This window comes from Telopea speciosissima, chromosome 10 (assembly GCF_018873765.1).
Source record: "Telopea speciosissima isolate NSW1024214 ecotype Mountain lineage chromosome 10, Tspe_v1, whole genome shotgun sequence".
NCBI classification, from domain to species: domain Eukaryota; kingdom Viridiplantae; phylum Streptophyta; class Magnoliopsida; order Proteales; family Proteaceae; genus Telopea; species Telopea speciosissima.
The window spans coordinates 55,270,755-55,289,608 of record NC_057925.1 but is presented as its reverse complement, the minus strand read 5'-3'; the positions used below and the strand labels follow the sequence as shown (position 1 = coordinate 55,289,608).

Sequence of the window (18,854 nt, the reverse complement as noted above, 5' to 3'; positions counted from 1 at the left end):
CCTCCAAAGAGCATAAACCCCCTTTTACTTAACCAGAACCAGAAGCCCATATGCTTGTACAATGAAACAAAGAAAAGGAAAAAAAAATATACGAATCTATACCTTTCATGCAACCATGAAAGTTGTTGGTTTTCTCTTTGTAAATGATGGGATGTAGAGCTTTCTTTTGAGAAGTTTAATAAATTATCTGTCCTCTTTTATTGAAAAATAATAATAATATAATAAAAAATTGAAGAACAAAGGAATACAGTACAGTATCTGATTGGGCTTCTGCATGGTGCTGTGAACACCAAAGAAACGGAAGAAACCAGGTTCTTCACAACAATGCTGTGACTAAAATCCATCGAACAAGGAATTCATTCGGACAAAAACTAGCAGAATTCTAAAGAATAGGAACATTAATTCAATCCCCTGAGGAAATTGATGCATAGAGATGAAGGATTTTAGAATGCATAATATTAAACAGATAAAATAAGATAGAAAAGAGAACCAGGAAAAGAGCCAGAAGAAGAAGGGAAAAAAAAAATAACAGCACCAACCATCCCATGTATATCAAAGGTAATTTCTTAATTCAGCCAACAAGCATATATATAAAACTAGTTCCATTAACAAAGCTTAAACGAAACTTTGAAGACACAGGAATGGAATAGAGGTGTTACTGTACAAGGACTAGACGACCAAATCCACCCCTGAGATTCCCATTTCCCTCACCCCAAATTTCTTCTTCTTCATCATTCGCATCGCCAGAGTCATCGGTGTTGGCACCCTTCGGGACAGTCACAATTAGTTCCCCATCAACATAAACAGCATTAGCAAGTTCTGGCCTTGTCGATGGTGGAAGCCTGAACCTCCATAGATCAAGCTCAAGCTCATCCAGAGACAATTCAAGAAGGTTGCTCCCTCTGATCACAATCTTTGTAACTCCAGGATGAATTTCAATCGTGTGGGCTCTCACATCATTGCTAACATCATCAGTTATAACGATGAAGCGGAAACAATCAGAATTCTCTTCGATCAAGACATCAGCATCCGAATGAAAGGGCAACTCTAAGACTCTACTGAATATATGAGGAAGTCGACGAAGCTTCTTCTGCCTTCCCATGAGTCTATTAGCCTCCAAGAGGCTTGAATTGATGTCATACCTGAACGTGATGTTCCGTTTCTTTGGAGCTGGATGAACCTTCATCGCTTCGATTCTCTCGTTGGATTTACAAAACCAGTAAAGAGAAATTCTTCTTGGACGACGACGAAGAACCTCGAAACAAATCGAATTATCCAAAATAATTCCCACAAAAGAAATCCCCTTTGGAGAGAATCAAAAGAGAAACAAACCCTAATAAACAAATCCAATGAATTCAACCCTTGAAGACTGAAAACTGCACTGGAGATGCGAACCCAAACACTAACAATGGAAAGAAAGAAAGCAAAAGAAGAAAGAGATTCTTCTCTTCGTCTGTGAGAAGTGACGAATTCTTAGAAGGAAGTTTTTGGTTTTTGGTTTTGGGGAGTCTTGTCTTCCCTTCTTTATATATATATATATTGTAAGAAGATATACAATTGCAGATAAAATCTCTTCTTGTTTGATTGGCCAATAAGAGAATCGAGGTCATCCTTGCAGCGTAAAACTTGAAAAGGGTTCTATTCTCAACTCTTAACCCTTTTCTACAACCAAATTACTAAATTTGCCCTTTTGTGCCCAAAGAGAAATTACAGTAAAACCCAAAAGAGGTCCACACTTCTTTCAGTCGGACTCGGATGCAGTGGCCGGGTCGGGTTTTAGGTGGGTCTCATAAACGCCCAAAGTCCTAACCTGCTCCAATTGGTTAATAATAGCACTCTAATGAAAAAGTTTACATTTGATCAAAGAAATGGTAAAAAATGAAGTTTTGATTTTCATAAAAAGGGGGTGGAAAGAATGTTACCTGGAGGACCGTGTGAAATGACTGCTGCACACCATGGAAAGGCGGTAATACCTGAGAGTGTGGCAGTCGTTTTATGTGCACCTATGTCTAAGAGCTAAAGCCGCACCCGCACATTACTAGACAACGTTCTCTTTCCCTAGATTAAATTATATTGATATAAATATTGATTATAAAATAAAACTTAATGTATAAGCAAAATTTTTAAACACTCCACACATGAAACACTTGAGAAAATTTTTTTAATCTCCAATTAATGTGGGATACAAAGTTACTAATAGTGTATTATTTGACTCATGAAACTTAAAACTATTGTACTTTCAGACAATTAAAAAAAATAATTCATTAATTCGTCTTTTCCTTTTTTCTTTTCATGGATTATAGCTTTTCCCATTAATTTATATAGTAAATATTTTTTTTTGGAAAGATAAAAAAAATATTGTATAAGCAAAACTTTAAAGTGCATGATCCACATAAGGACTTTACAATGTGACCGGGCAGACTCTTGGGTCAAAGTGCCCATCACAACTCCACTTCTCCATTTTCTCTATTTCCCAAAACAGGTAGGGGGAAGTGTTTTCCTTTCAGAGGTGTTATCCTCAGTTCCTCAGCCACTTTATTATGGAAAAAAAAATCCTCTGAAGTGCTCTAATCTGGTGGTGCACTATAATGCGGACTTAAGAGCTCGACATGTGGAAGATACGATATTTAATGATGTTGAGCTTGAGAATAAAGAAAATGAAAAAAAAAACTGCCTTGCATTGAGCTCACACCGTTGGATGAAGTTTTTTCCACATGTCGAGCTCTCAAGATCGCACTACAGTGCATCACCAGATATATACACTACAAAGAATTTTAATCCCTTCATTACTTGCATCGCTTATGACTTACTATTTAAGAGTTCAGTCCAAGCATTTAGGATCCAAGAATAAAGAGATTTTTTTTTCCTACAAACGACAGATAAACTCAACCTATCTAAAAAATTAGAGTAAAAGATCATTGCTTGATCATGTGACCCTTAATCAATGCGGGGCCAATGAAACCGTGTACGGAGGTATCAACAAGAATAGAATTTTTTATTTCATACGGGTTGGATGGTAACTTTATATGTTTCCATGATTGAATGTAGGAGCTACACGATCAAACCACTTTTATTTTTCCAAAATTAAAAAAGAGGGAACATAAATAAATGACGATACTGGCTTAACTTGTTATATGTGTAGTTTTGAAATTTTTGAAAGCAATTTACTCATACAAAGCCAAAAGAAGAGAAGAATCATGTATCCTTCCTAGAAGCATCCGCTGTCAATTTATGAACCAACTCATCTTGTTCTTTTGTCTTCTTTTAGTACACAAGAGAGGAATATAAATCCTTTATTTTTGCAACCCTCTTTTGATTTTGCAATTCAGATCTTGTCTTATTGGCTTTGGTAGTCATCCTAAAGCTGGACTTCCTATTTGTCGTCACCTTTCATCATAAATACTCCCCTTTCCCTTTTCTACAAAAGATTGGAAATAAAATAAATTCAATATATGCAAAAGGTTCTGTACACGATCGTGCATCATGTATGATCTTATCCTACTCTCATATGAGGTCATTGAATTGAAAAACCCCCTTATTTACGCATTGTAACTCTTTTCCTCTCCCATACAGACATGCATGATAACCTTCCCCTTCAACATATATAATATAGAAAGATTGTTTCGTACATAAGATTGCCTCATATCTCATAGTGTGATTTGTATTTTCTCTGCATTCAGTGAGCAACAATCACATTGAATATTAATATCAAATTTTTTTCAAAAAAAAAGAAAAAGTGCAAATAAATAAATGGATTGTGGAACTATAGTCTAATGTAATATCTCTTTCCACTAGGAGTAGCAACTGTTATTTTGGGTATTAAGCTAAATGTTGTCAATTCTTCTAATATTCTTGTTGCACGTCATTCTCTCACGGGTATACTGACTACTAGTGTTTTGTCTCTTTCTTATCTTCAAGTAATAACAATAATCGTTTTTAATCTTTTTCAAAATTATGGAAGTTTGTTTGGAAACTTAGGTTGTGTTCAATTCTTCTAATATTCTTGTTGCACGTCATTCTCTCACGGGTATACTGACTACTAGTGTTTTGTCTCTTTCTTATCTTCAAGTAATAACAATAATCGTTTTTAATCTTTTTCAAAATTATGGAAGTTTGTTTGGAAACTTAGGTTGCGTTTGGTATGCATTCTTGGAACACGTTCTAGGTCAATTTCACATTTAGTTCCTCCTAACTTCAAAAAAAAATTTTTGAAAGGATTTGATAGGCAGAGTATCTACTAAAAAGAGAATAAATCAATTTATACAAATGAATCAAATGTGCATATTGTGTAAACATGCAAATGAATCAGATTGACACATTTCTTTCTTTCTTATTTTTGCAAGTTCATTAAGTATGCGGAAAAATGTTTTGCAAGCCGATTCCATGATCCATTTGTTTCAGTCTATCCTTCTAAATAATCAGATTTTAGGTATGGATTTACATATCGTTGTTGTAGCCTCAATAACTTTTATTTCATTTGGATGGAACGAAATCCTTGTTTATTTAACAATTACTCCCCTAACTCTATGTGTTATTGCTAATCTTAACTGGTGGTGTTTTAGATGCCCTAGCTAGGAAGGGCCTGTCTATTATGTGTGTGTGAGTTTGGCCAAATTCCATTCCATGGCTTCATGATCTTTGTGAATCTGAAACCTTAGGCTGTACACATTCAATCCTTCAATGAATTCTGTTTTTAGCAACAAAAAAAAATCTTCACTAGTGGATTGTTGATCTTGATCATTTACTTTCTCCTCGAATTACAAATTCTTGTAAGCTTATTAATCAATAATTTTTATCTTTTCAAGAGTTTTTAAAACACCTATCTCAGAATCTCTTGATCATGAGTTTTAGTGGTAGTTATACCTACACAAAAAAATGGAGAGGCTAGAATAGATGGGTGGAATTAATACTTTTTAATCATAGAGTTTGGGGTTTATATGGATAATGGAATTGCAAGATGCTTACAAGAAGCAATGGCACGGGGCTTCAAACAAGGACTATGAGGGCCTTTGGAACTAGGGTTCGGAGAGATAGATGTATGGACCAATATTGGAGGCATCATGAGATGGCTTGATAGGTGTCACCCTATATACTGGACTTGGGAGACATTTCAACTGTGTTTTTGTCATCCGAAAATGTAAAATTGACTTAAAATGCGTTCTAAGAATGCATACCAAAAACAACATTCATTTCATAAACAAAATTACCAATATTATGTCAGGTTTTATGGTGTTAAATATTCAATCTAGGAACAACATCTTTCTATAGTATATAAGCTCTTTGTAGTAGCTGAGACTAATTACGTGAAAGGTAGTGTTACTCTAGATGTAATTTCTGCAATTTTAAATTAATGACCTTCTTTTAAAGTAAAAAAAAAGAAAAAGAAAAAAAGATAAGCATCTTTAGTGCAGCTCCAAACAGCTTTATCTACCACCTAGCCTGTTAGGTGGGCCCCAACTTTAGTATCAGGTAGGCCCACTCTCCTAGACTAATATGCTAGACTACTATGTTGAGTTTGAGTCCAATCTTACCAAAAAAAAGGTTTTGTCCAATCTAATTTTGTCAAATATTGGAATAAAATAAAGAAAAGAGATAGAAAAATAAAAATACTTAAAAAATATGTACTAGTAATGATATGCAATACAAAGTATGGTATATGATTAAAGGGAAAGAAAATGCTAACTAGTCGCGTGCGGCATGCGCCCTTGCATCCAGACACAGGATCGCATAAAATGACCATTGTGTCCTCATATATTTCCAACTTTTCGTGGGGTGCAACGGTCATATTGTGTAGCCCTATGTGTAGGCGTGCAGGACCACGCGTCGCATGCGTGGAGGTAGCATTCTTTCTCCTATGATTAAATTTAAGGCCTTAAATTTGACACGTAATCAATGCATGGTGTCTTCCACCCTTTCAACACAAACCAAACTAATCAAGGACGAGGCTTCTAGCTCAATAGCAGGCCTCCATCCAGTGGGAGTGGTGTAAATCCGGGGGGTCGAGTGATCTACTCCTACCCCCCACCTTCTTGACTATATATAATAGTAGTAGTTGTAGGTACTTATCAATAAGTGGGCCTAGTGCCCCTTGCTGGCCCCTAGTGGATCCCTTATCTGACCCCTCGTGGGCCCCTCTCTGGCTCCAATGTGGGCCAAAAAATGGAAGCTATTAAATTTATCCAGATATCTGCTAAGTTATTAATGTGTTCATTTCTGAGCAGGCTCATTTTATCCAAGCCTAAGGTTAGTGTCAATGACAATGACTTGCAAGTTAAACCCAAGCTAGTCAATGCCATGCTACAAGTGTAGAAGACTCTTTATGTATCAATAGATCAATGTTATACTTAAGATTCCTCTCAGCATTGAAGATTGCCAAGAAGCTTTGTTGGGTCTTCACCCAAAAAGTATTTTTGAATTGAAATAAGCATATAGATTTGAAGCATCAACCCTACCCCAAAAAGTCCCACTCACCCAAAAAGAAATATGGTTTTGCAACAAAGAACTTTGTGAAATACTTATTCTCTCTAACTCAAATACCGTTCTTTGAAATCTTATAAACAACTATTGTGAGCTTGCGAAGCATCTGATAATTTTACTTGTTTAGTTTTTAAATGATGTAATATATCTTATATGTATAAAATTGGGGTGTTGTTCTCTGTGCCGCAGCGTAGCCTACGCCCAGGCACATGGGGGTGGGCGCAATGACCACCCTACCCCCTGCACAGGTTGCCCATGTGCCTGGGCACAAGCTGCGCTGCGGCACAGAGAACATTCTCCCAACTTTGTAATTCCCCTTTTGCATTATACTTTTTCTTTCCATTTAAAAAAAAATATTATTCCAAAACTGGTTAAAATTTTTTGTGAAACTCAAAATCCCACCCAAGATTCAAATCTTCATATGCAATCCATGTAAACCTCAAACAAAGGAATATCGTGCGATTAGCTCTTTGGCCATGATGTGGATAAGTTCGAGCATGCACTTCTAGAATTCCATCATTCTCAGCAAGCATTGTTTGCTTCTTGTGTAACAATGAGATATGTAGTATACAAACCGCCCCTAAAATGAATGTGTGATTCAATGGGGTAAAGTTTTGGCTTAACAAATAGGGAACAAAATATAGCTCTTGCAACCCATGCGACTGTAGTGTGGGAGATTTGGAAATAGGGGAATGCAAATGTATTTTGGACATCAATATCATCGTTTAGAAATTGGATATCAATGATAAATAGGAATGGAGGAGTTCTTAGTTAGGAATTAATAACACACACACACACACACATAAAACACCATAAAATATAGATTTACATGGTTCACCTAAGGTGGGCTCGTCCATGGCTGAACGATAAGATGAGCTTCCACTATTTCAATCAATAAAGATACAAGCCCTAACTCCCTATATATAGCGTCTCACGTAGTATAATATAAAGAAACCCTAATCTCCAAAAGTACAAAATGGACCTCCTAGTATAAATGACTCCCTAAAAATTTGAGAGCGTCGATATTGGGGATGAATCACTAGTACTTCTTGGATTAAGTTGAGATCAAACTTCACCAATAACATTCTCGTCCCCTGATTGTAGGTCCTGCTCTAAACCAAATTACAAATACTTCCACATTCTCTCCACACTTTTCCACCACAGGTTTGTTATTGGTGAAGCCTGATTTCAATCTAGAAAGTGTTGTGGTGATTCTTCGGCGGGCCGTTTCACCTTTGAAACGAGTCAGAATAGCTAAAAAGTGCATACATCATCTCCATAGGCGTTGTGTCCTGTTGAGCTCGTCGAGAGCTTCGATTTGATATCTATTTCGACCTATTTCGGTTTAGCTCCGAACCGGATGGATTACATGGGGCAGTTTTGTACTTTTTGGAGTTAGGGTTTTCTTATATAATGTTGTTATCTCTTTGAGAGATGTGTGAGAGAGAATTGTATTTTGCTTTAGACATTAGTGGATTCATACTATCGCTCGCCCATGGACGTAGCCTTCCTTCTTATGGGTGAACCACGTAAATCTGGTCTTGTGCATGTGTATTTCTTTTTCTCTTTGCATTTTCTTCTGCAAATCGCCATTCTAGGTGTTGTTTTCATAACAAGGTTATCATAGTATCTACACAAATGTTGCATTCTCTTCAAAACCGAAGGCAATGGGTCTGGGATGTCTTATTTTCACTAAGTTTAAACGCTTGTCGTCGATTGTGATGGATCATTTATCAACAGTTGTGGGGGAAGCTCTAGCTCTCACACTTGAGCTTAAAATAGCCTCCTTGCTTGGAATCTGACAGGTGGTGATGCATTCGAACTATCACGTACTCTTTATTTGTCCTTCTAGCTAGTATGGCAAACATTTTACCATTGAGGGTAATAGTATTATTTCACAAGTGCACTCAAAAATATGTGTATGACATTGACATCTTTTGCTAATGACATAACATAACGATAAGTCACTTTTAAATTATTTATGAAAACCTTTTATACCCATATCTTAAACAACTTTTGAGAAAATGATAGAGAGCAAATTAAAAGAAAGTGTCAAGCTTTAAATACACCTATGGAGGTGTCATCCAAACACTCTCTTTATTCTTTCTCTTATGTAAATAACACATAAAACTTTCATGCACATAGTATTGCAAAATCGACTTTTGGTTGTCCTCGTCAAGAAGTTTGAGAGTCTTCTTATCTTGAGGACCTCTTACATATTGTAAAACCATTTTTTGCCAGATGAAGCTTAATGAATTTTGCCCCATGGGGGGGGGGGGGTTGGAATATCTTTAGATGGATAGTTTATTTTAGTGACTTGCAACTTACAAATTGAGCCCAAGCCCTAAAGTTTCTATTTTTAATAGTACTCTTACATAGTTAGATCTAATTTTGTGGTAATAGTGAAGTTTCATGTGGTAGACTAAAGCAAACCAGAAAATCTTGATGAGCCAAACCTGAAGCTAAAGCAATTGAAATGCTTAGCATAGTTTTAAGGGTAAATTGCACGTCACCCCCTGATTTTCAAGCAAAACTTAGATCACCCTTTGGTTTTTGAAAAAACTTAAATCACCCTCTCTATAGTAACAGTGTTAGTCTACTATTAGTTATTAGTGTGAAAGGACTATTTTACCCTTGTACTAAAACATTAGAATTAAATTTACAATACTACCTTTCCTTAATCTTCAACATTGGTCAAGGGTATTTTAGGGATTAAAATTTATTTAACTGGCTGACATCATCATTTAACAGTATAAAACTAACGGTAGTGACTAATTTATCATATTAGGGTCTAAATTAGGGGATGATTTGAGTTTTTTCAAAAACCAAGGGATGATCTGAATTTCGTTTAAAAATCAGGGGGTGATGTGTAATTTACCCTTAATAGTAACGAATTACAAATTCAGGTCCCCCTGAGCAAAGCCAAACATCTAAAACCATAAAAAAAATTACCTAAATTTGTTGAGATCGTTTGATCATTATAGAATAGTGCCAAACAGATCTCTCCAATTTTAACGGTGCCCACCAGAAAAGTTAGGCTTTTTTTTTTCTTCCTTTTGTTATCCAACAATTTTGTCCACATATTGTGCTGAATGACGTTTACCTAGAGGGGAAAAAAAGGGACTTTGCTTTAGAGGAGAAAAAAAGAGACTTTGCTTTGAACTCTAAAGCTATATTTCCTTTTCTGTTTTTATGGAATAAGCTTTTTAAGTGTTTGATTATCTATGACGTGTTTGGCTGTGAACATTAGCGAGATAAAGATTGCCGTGGACAGTGGCTTTTCGACCACAAAAAATATTAAAAATAGAAAGCAAGTGTGAAAACTTTTTGGGAAAGAGAACCCTACCTGGGTACGTGCGTTACACTGCCTCAGCGCCCAGACACAGGTGTGGGCGAAATGATCGCCACGCCTCCATGGAAAGGGTAACACACCGCACCGCACACAGCCCAGGTGGCGTTCTTTCTCCCAAATTTTTATTTTTATGTTCCCTTATAGAGTGCACTTTTTTGCAATTTATTCATGGTTTCAGGTATTAGTATTGAATCCGCTCTATTGACTAATTTGTATCGATAATGACTGTGATCGATACCTGTCTGATAGTGTATTGGTGGTATAGGAACGGTATCGAAATAGGGGAAGGTAAAATGGTCAAAAAAATCTAGGTCGGTTTGTGAGGGAAAAATGGTCCAATTTGGCATATTTGTAACGGTGTTGTCATCAGCATTGGCCAAGACCAATACACGATCCAATACCGTGAACTAAATTCCTGAATCGATATATTCGCATAAACCGTAGAGAACAACAAACTTCAAAGAAAGTTTGTGATAATGTTTCTCGTCGAAGCAGCAGCCGACTGGCATGACTACTGTTCGAGACTCTCTCCCAATAGTTGGCCTCTAGCCCCCCCCCCCCACCAAAAAGGGGGGGGGGGAAGAACACTACCTCGAGTGTGACGCATAGTATTTGCCTACGCCAAGATACAGGATCACGTGAAATGACTGTCGCACCCCATGGAAAGGTAGAAATCCTTGAGGGCACAACGGTCATTTTTCATAGCCCTGTGTTTAGATGTAGGAGTTGCGTGCTACACGTGACTAGGTAGCGTTCTCTTTTCCAAAAAAATAAATAATAAAAAAAAGAGAAAGAACGATACTTGGGCATGTGCGGTGCACTACCCTTGCAACTTGGCACAAGGCAGGCGAAATGATAGTTGTGCCCCCATGGAAAGGCAGAAGTTCTAGGGGGGGGGGGGTGATCATTTTACCTACTCCTGTGTCTGGGTACAATGTCAGCGTACTGCACACGCCCAAGTAGTATTCTCTTTCCCTAAAAAATAAGAAGTTCAGCTAATAAGGGTGTGTTTGGATCCAAGAATGAGCCTTAACATGACTTCATTTTGAAAGAAATTCTATAAAAGAGGTCAGGAAGAAGAAAAGGCCAAAAAATATTGGGTTATACAAATGCAGAGCTCCCAATCCAATGACTTAAAAGATAACGTCAATTCTAATCCCAAAATGACTATGAAGTCACAGTCTCATGCCACACTCTTACAAGGTTTCCAATGACTAAGGGTCTCATTTCAAGATAAGGATAATTAAGGCATTCAAATAGGACAATTTGGAAGCCTTTGTTAACAAAACTCAAAACCTTATCCCTGTTCTCTGCGATTATCGTAAGGTTGTGTTTGTTCCATGTAGAATAGTCTATAGGTAAATAATATAAATTTCAAGTTTTATATTCTTTTCTATTTGTTATATGGGTCGATGTTCTCTGTGCCACAATGCAGGCTGCCTGGGCACATGAGAGCGGTATTTCCGCCATTTAGGGGGGGCGGGGTGGTCATTTCTCCCACCCCTCATGTGTCTGGAAGTAGCCCCGCAGCACAGAGAACATTTTCCCTTGATATATATTTTTATGGGTAAGAGTTCTCTGTGGGGAAGCATGGCCTCTACATGCACGGGGGCCAATGAGAGCAAGCAAGAGCAACAATTCGATGGACATATTCGCCTTCATGGGGGTGCGTGCGGGTGGGGATTCCCCCCCTCCCACCTCTATGTCTAGGCTTGGGTGGTACACTTCCCTACAGAAAATATTTCTCCATTTTTTATTGTAAATGTCCAGTACTAAGCACATCTGAACATATTTGGGTGAGGGAAGCAATCTAGCCGTAGGATGGGTGTGGAATCATGCATGGGCGCCAAGAATACCAATGATCAAAATATGATCATTATTTTGGAAAAATAATAGCTTTTGGATTGATCCAACCAAAATTCGGTTTAATGGTTTATGGTTCATTTATTGTATTTTAAATTGGTTTGAAAGTTGAAACCGAGGGTTTTTAGTTGACATTCAACCAGAATATTAATAGTCAAAATCAAAACCAAAACCAAAACCAAACCAATTAATTTTGGTTCACATTTTGATTCACTTTTGACACCCTTAGCTTAAAACCTAGGAGGGAATTTGTCACACCCCCATCCCTGAATCACGGGGAATGCAACCGGAGCATACAACTACGCTCTCCAACCACCAGAATCACTGATGCAGTACCCAAGACTAACTCATTCACAACGACAGATAATAGGTAAAAGGAAAGGATTAATATTAATAACATCAGAGTTAGCAGAAGCTAGGTGATAGCATATAAAATATTGTCTATTCAAGTTTACCCCTTCAAGTACAATTCGTTCTAATCAGGATCTATGTATTATCACTGTATAATAAATACACCTATCAAGAAAGGAATAAAAAGAATACACCTTTGAAACAAAAGATAGTTTATCAAAGTGTAACAAAAGATGGCCACCAACCAAGAATCACTGTTTCCTCGTGGAACACATCTCACAGTAGCACTCCGGTCCATGATCCTCATACTCCGAAGTCCACCACTCTTCATGACCTTCTTCAGGAGTCTTGAACCCTACGCCATCCTGCTCGAATGTACTTGCATCAACTAAAAATATGTTTCCTCGAGGAGTGAGCTCCAACTGAGCCCAATGAGTGACTAAGCCACACAAGCATACACAATAATAATAATGAATGGGGTTGACTGTAAACCATATATGATGGACGGATACCAAGGTGTCTCATACCACCAAGATAGACTGTACATCACATACAATTTACAATCATGCTACATGAATGAATGATGATGTATAGTTTTATTGTTATCCACCTAACACACAATTAATTCAGGTATAGTACTATAGCAACACCTTAGGTAGCATCCCCGACCTCGGTACTATAAACGGATGGTATACCGGCGATTACAAACCCGAGTTACGCTGAAAGCCTGCCGTACCGATCTCCACCAAGAGATATACGCAAACCCCCAAGTCAAATCCCGTCCTGGCGTTAGGCTCAAAATACGATCGGTGCCCAAACTTTCCGAGTAGGTATACCCAAATAACGGTCGGAACCCACGGATTTGACCGACACCTAACCCCCTGTCGGTAAGGGTCATAGTACTGGGTAAACATTTATCCTAGCCAGCATTCACCTATTGTATGAGTGAGGTACGCATGTGCATAGGTCAGAGGTCGAGTCCATAAATACCAAAATACAGTCGGCTGGTTATCCTCTCGCCCCTCTAGCCCATACATACGTATACAAGTACGAGATGTGAATATCGAAGGCAGTCGGTCGGTCACCACCCCGTTTCCACCTAATGCAATAGACAACTCTAATGCAATTTCAAGTACGGCAATCTCAAGCCCAGCACCCACTGGCACTTGGATCCCGCTTCCGAAGCCCTAGATCTACATGCCATGAGTGAGTCTATATTATGGAATCCCCAGGTCCGGCACCAATCGGCACCCGAGTCCCATAACTAAATCCAATACCATTCGCACCATAGTACAGTAAAATAAATACTATCGCAAGACAAGAATGTAAAGTCCTATCAACATCTAGACATTTATATCATCCTATATCTTACCAATAATTATACATTATAGCACACATGCATGAATGACATTCGCAAGACACGACACACAAACATTCCATAAATTAAGACGTTTGCTTAACTCACTCACCTTGCTTCTCAGTCAATCGTCAATACGGAGTTCTTCAAATCTGCGTTCGATGCCAAGTACACTGTCCCACGTACTAATACGCCCCCGAGCCGGGTCAGTCAACCTAAAGAGAGTGTACAACGTGGGGAGAGATTAGTGCCTTAGGGCTAAAAGAGTTGGGCCCCATAAGTTATCAAACAAGGCTAACATAGGGACCGACACATACGAAGGCATATCATGTGCCTAAGTGCTATATCATGTGCTAGTTCGGCACTCGTCCATCCCTCCTGTGCGTCTAGCACTTGCATGTGCCTGTCCATGTCCTGTCCCTCTCTGACTTTCCACCGGCAGATCTAGTTTCTCAGGGACAGGCACTTGCATGTGCCTGTCCCTGTGCCAGTCTTGTTGTTCATGCTATTCCGAGAATGGTTTTGCAGCCCCAAAGTCTTGGGCTAAAATGGGGTATTCTTAGGGGTTTTTTGGGGTCTCTTTGGCCATGAGAACAACTCCAACCAAGGTGCCATATCACACACCCAACATGGGTTTGTAAATCCCATGATCGATTAGGTTTTCCTCCATTAAAATACATATGGAAAGGAAACTCATGGGTTTGGGTATTGGGGATTTGAAAGGGTCTTTAATCAATGTTATTTAACAACCCACAAACCACACCTCTATGATCTTCCATGAGGATTGGTGAAACCCATAAATGGAGGTGAATCCCCAACTTAGGGTTCATAAATGGAGAAAGGGTGAAAGGGGGTTCAACGTAGGATTAGGTGTCTTTATAACTAAACTTCAAAGATTAGTCATTAATGGCCTTTCCATTAGGGTAGATGAAGCATTCATGGCTCATAATTCCAAACCCTAGGTCTAAAAATTACGAAATGTGTGTGTGAGAGAGAGAGAGAGAATGCTCACCAAGGTAGGAGAGCGAGCTTGAGTTCCACCCCTCTCCTTTCTTCTTCTTTTTCTTCTTTTTCTTCTTCTTCTTTCTTTCCTTCTCTCCTTTCCTCTCCACGATTTAGGTTTTCTATTGTGAGGTGAATAGTGGATTGACCCCTATTTACCTCACTTTAGTCTTAAGTCATGTTTGGTTGTCTTAGGTCTTTAGGTCCATTTTAAGTTATTGGGCCCATCATACTACTAAGCCCATAATATGATTAGAAGGAACATCAGGTCCTAAGCCCATTCTAGTATTTATACTCATGAGTTATTAGGATATTAACTTACTCCCAATCATCTGTAAGTGGGAACGGGTACACTAGGCAAGGGCCGGGCGGATCCTCGGAATGAGGAAATTCTAGGAATGCACCCTCGAAGACAAACTTTCCCCTATCTTGGTCGATATACCTATCCTCGACGACTTCTCCAGAGTCACGGTCAACAATCTTGTGGGATGGCTTTAGTATCATGGCCCACCATTCCCGAGCGTACTCCGCTGCCGGTTCTACATAAAAGGTTCAAACCAGACCGGTGGTCAGACCGGGTTTTAAACCGGGTTTTGGGCACGGATTTAACAGAATTTGTGAAAAAGGGTAAGTGAATTATTCCATTTCTTTGGCTGTGAGCCCGGGTAGCAGGAAAATTTCGTCCACTGGTTCTGTGATATGTAACAGACCGATTGCTTCTTCAATGGGCTAGACTCCAAGTAAAGCCCAACTCATGTGGGTTTGGTGTTTTTATGGGTCGAATCTTCTAATTAATAGCGTGCATCACCAGAAAGATTAAATTGAAAGGCATTCAAATATTCCAAACCTATCATTGTTTCACTGTTGATTGTGTTAAGACAACAAAAAATGAGACAGTTTATATAAAAACCTAGGGAGAATGTTCTCTGTGCCGCAGCGCAGGCTACGTCCAGGCACATGGGCCTGCCACTCAGGGGGCATGATCATTGCGCCCACCCCCATGTGCCTGGGCGCAGCTTGCGTTGCGGCACAAAGAACAGTGCCCCAAAAACCTAATATACCTTTCATCACATTATATATGCCTGTCTTGTAAGCTTGAATTCAAAGCGATGCAAAAATTTGGGCCCAACAATTTGGGCTAAAACAACTCTTAGGCCTAGTTTGAATTCATGCTTCAACAATTTGGTCTAAATCAACTCTAAAGTGCGGCCAGCCCGACATGTGTTTTTTTGGGTCCATTCCTATCATGGCACCGCTCGTTTGGGGGGATTGTGGGGTGGGAAGTCTTGAACACAAGATATGTCATTGGCTGCCTGACCCCCTCTCTCTATCTCTATCATTCTCCCATGAAATGGCCTCTCTGCCTCTATTGATTGAATCGATAAAGGGGTGTTCATTGGTTCTCACTCTCCTGCGTATCCTACACTATTGAGCAAGAACCACTACCTTCCCAACAAATTTAAACCCATTCTTACAACAAAAGTTATTCATCGAAAGTACAATTTCTCTTAATTCTAGGTAATTTATAGATGGGCAAGAGATCTCTACTTGGTTGCATGGTCTCTACACAAGCATATACGCCAATGAGTGAGCACGCCTGGGTATCTATCGAGGGGGTAGAGCCGTAGAGGCGTCATCTCACGGTGCCCTCTCACGGTGCCCTGTGAGAGGGCATTGGAAACACCACCAAGTAGAGATCTTTTTTCCTTTATAAGAAAAATTGAACAAATTCTCAATATAGTCATTATAGTGGGATGTATGATTTATTATAAATTACATTACTAGCACATATACAGTTTTCCCTAAAAATAGATAACAAATTGGAAGACAAAAAAATATAATTACAAACTGAAAAGACATCCCTACCCCTTTATTTTGGAAAGGAGAGAGAACTGTAGGGGTGTAAATGAATAGCCGAAATCCGTTTCCGTATCCGTTAAGCACTATTTGAATCCGTCCGAAAGTTAAACGGATGCGGATACGGATAGGCTACCACTATCCGAAAAGCTATATTTATATGTAAACGGATAAAATATCTGATCTGTATCCGTTTTGCACTATCTGAATCCGTCCGATAGCTAATCGGATGCGGATGCGGATATAGCACTATCCGACCCGAATCCGATCCATTTACAGCCCTAGAGAGAAGTAGGCTACGCTCCCAAACATAGAACGACTTCCCTAAATTTATATAACTTAATTTTGTGATGCACCACGAGCCGCTGAGGGTGGCACATATTGATCTAACCCTCCTCCCTCCCGCCACCCCTTTTTTTTTGGGTTTAAATATTGCCCTAAGCTTATATGACACTAAAAAGAAGACCTCGTTTCACTATCATAAATTACAATTTTATTAAATATATTTTTTTGTGAGTAGATTTGAATTGTGAGAGTCTTTTTCCTTTTACTTTTTCTGTGTTTTTTTTTTTTTTTTTTTTTCTCAGGGCGAGGTAAATTATACTTTAGGTACCTAATGTTTAAATAAATTATGCTTAGGATATCTCACGCTTGAAATATTATGTTTGGGATACCTCAATTTTCAAAAATATTATGTGAGAAAATATTTTATGTCCAGGAGCATGGCCTACACTAGCACTTCCATGTCTCTCTCTCTCCTCTCCTCTAAGAAATAACATTTCTACCCCCTATTTATGGAGGAGAGAGAGAGAGAGAGCTAGGGGGTGTTGACGTAAGTCACATTCCTGGACAGAAAACTCCTCCCCGTATTATATTTAGGATACCTCATGTTTTATAGATATTATGGTTAGTAGGATACCTTCTTCTTTTATATTTTCAATTTCACCCACCTTTTTCATTCTTATTCCCTTCTTGATTCAGCCACACATTTCTTTCTAGGGTTCGGTAAAAGCTACTGTTTTGATTCAAACCATTTGCTTTTGAACCAATCAATTTGAAAAAGAGTAATAGAAAGTTAAAAGAGAGAAGTAATAGTTCACTTTTATTTGAGGTAATTTGGGCATCTAAAACATCAGGGGAGAAGGAGAGGTAAAAGTTCATATTTTGGGGGGGGGGGGGGGGATATTCAGAAAAAAAAGTTTAAGGCAAGAAAGTAGCAGAAAATATAGATTATGTAGGGGAGTGACAGTAATTTCCTTACCGTGTGCTCTGCAAACTGATCAAGACTGTGTTAAGTACTTGAGTTCTTACTTTTAACGAAGACTTTTAATTTGCTTCTCCCCCTTTCTTATTGTATTGTATTTTAACTAAATTTATTATGAGGATAAGAATGGAATGGGGTCCTATTTTCATATGTTGTGTCGAGTATTACAAAAAAATATATATATGTTGTGTCGAGGATTTAAAAAAAATATATATGTTGTGTCGAGGATTTTGCAAATTCAAAACTCTCTCTCTCTCTCTCTCTCTCTCTCTCTCGAGGTTGGCAGGCAGGGAGATGCAGAGGGTGGTAGCCAACAATATGTTTTGCTCTTTGATAGCGACGGCGACGGCGACAACAACTGAATTTAACCCTCTTTGGCAGAAAGGCCACAACCGTCAAAGGTGATGGTGGAGAGAGTAGTGGTGGCCGTGGTGATAATGATGATGACGGTGATGGTGGTGAAGAGTTTTCTAGATACGATTTTTAGTGTAATTTATCCTTTTGCAAGGGGGGGGGGGAGGTTTGGGAGGTATTGATGACTCTCTCTTTCATATCTAAAATGTTGTCCTCTATATGCAGGATCTTGGGAGAGATGAGTTTGCAATCGATTCATATTGGTATCGTATAAATATTGGTCATACGATATTGATACTTAATACCATTTTAAGTACTGGGGCAAATTGGTTTGGGAACTGGGAATGTTGTGGTGCATCATTAATAACCTATTAATTGAATAATAAGTTTAGAAGTAAGTTTTTCCTAGTGGACCATATGGACCTTAGTTTCCTCATATATTTGAAAACTCAAATAATTAATCCATATTTCCATAGTAAACAAAATTTAATTACAATGATAATTAGTCCATTTTCTATTATTGATTATGTACATAGCCATCTTTGAAATGATAACCACAAAGGGCATTTAAAAGATTGAACAGTCCAAACCCAGGTTATGTACTCAATGTCTAATGTTTGAATTGTCAAACTAAGCACAAAATAATCTACTTCATCCCAAATGTGTTGTCTCTTTAACATCAATTACATTATTAATTTCAAAGAAAAGATTTTCTCTGCTGTTGGAGTCGGTTACAATAACGCGTCTGGTTCCTCTCCTACAACCTGTCCTACCTCCCTCCCTCCTATGACACAAACAGGGGTGAAATGACTGTCCTACTTCTACTCGAATACCCTACCCTGGTAGGGTCCACCAATTTACGTGATCTCTTATTCTAACATGAAATGACCCTTTGATCCTCCAATTTACAATATCGTTTTGTCACACCTCCTTGATGTGCCCATCTATGTCGTTTGTTCATAGAATTTTACCCTTAT

General features: G+C 38.5%; 1 protein-coding gene across 1 annotated transcript; it reads right to left on the bottom strand.

The window, feature by feature from the left end:
- Positions 1-551: 551 nt before the first annotated feature.
- LOC122642104 lies at positions 552-1,235 on the bottom strand. The gene has a single exon (XM_043835519.1). The coding sequence runs from the start codon at positions 1,184-1,186 to the stop codon at positions 656-658; it is 531 nt and encodes a 176-aa protein (XP_043691454.1). The 5' UTR covers positions 1,187-1,235; the 3' UTR covers positions 552-655.
- Between the last annotated feature and the right edge of the window lie 17,619 nt (positions 1,236-18,854).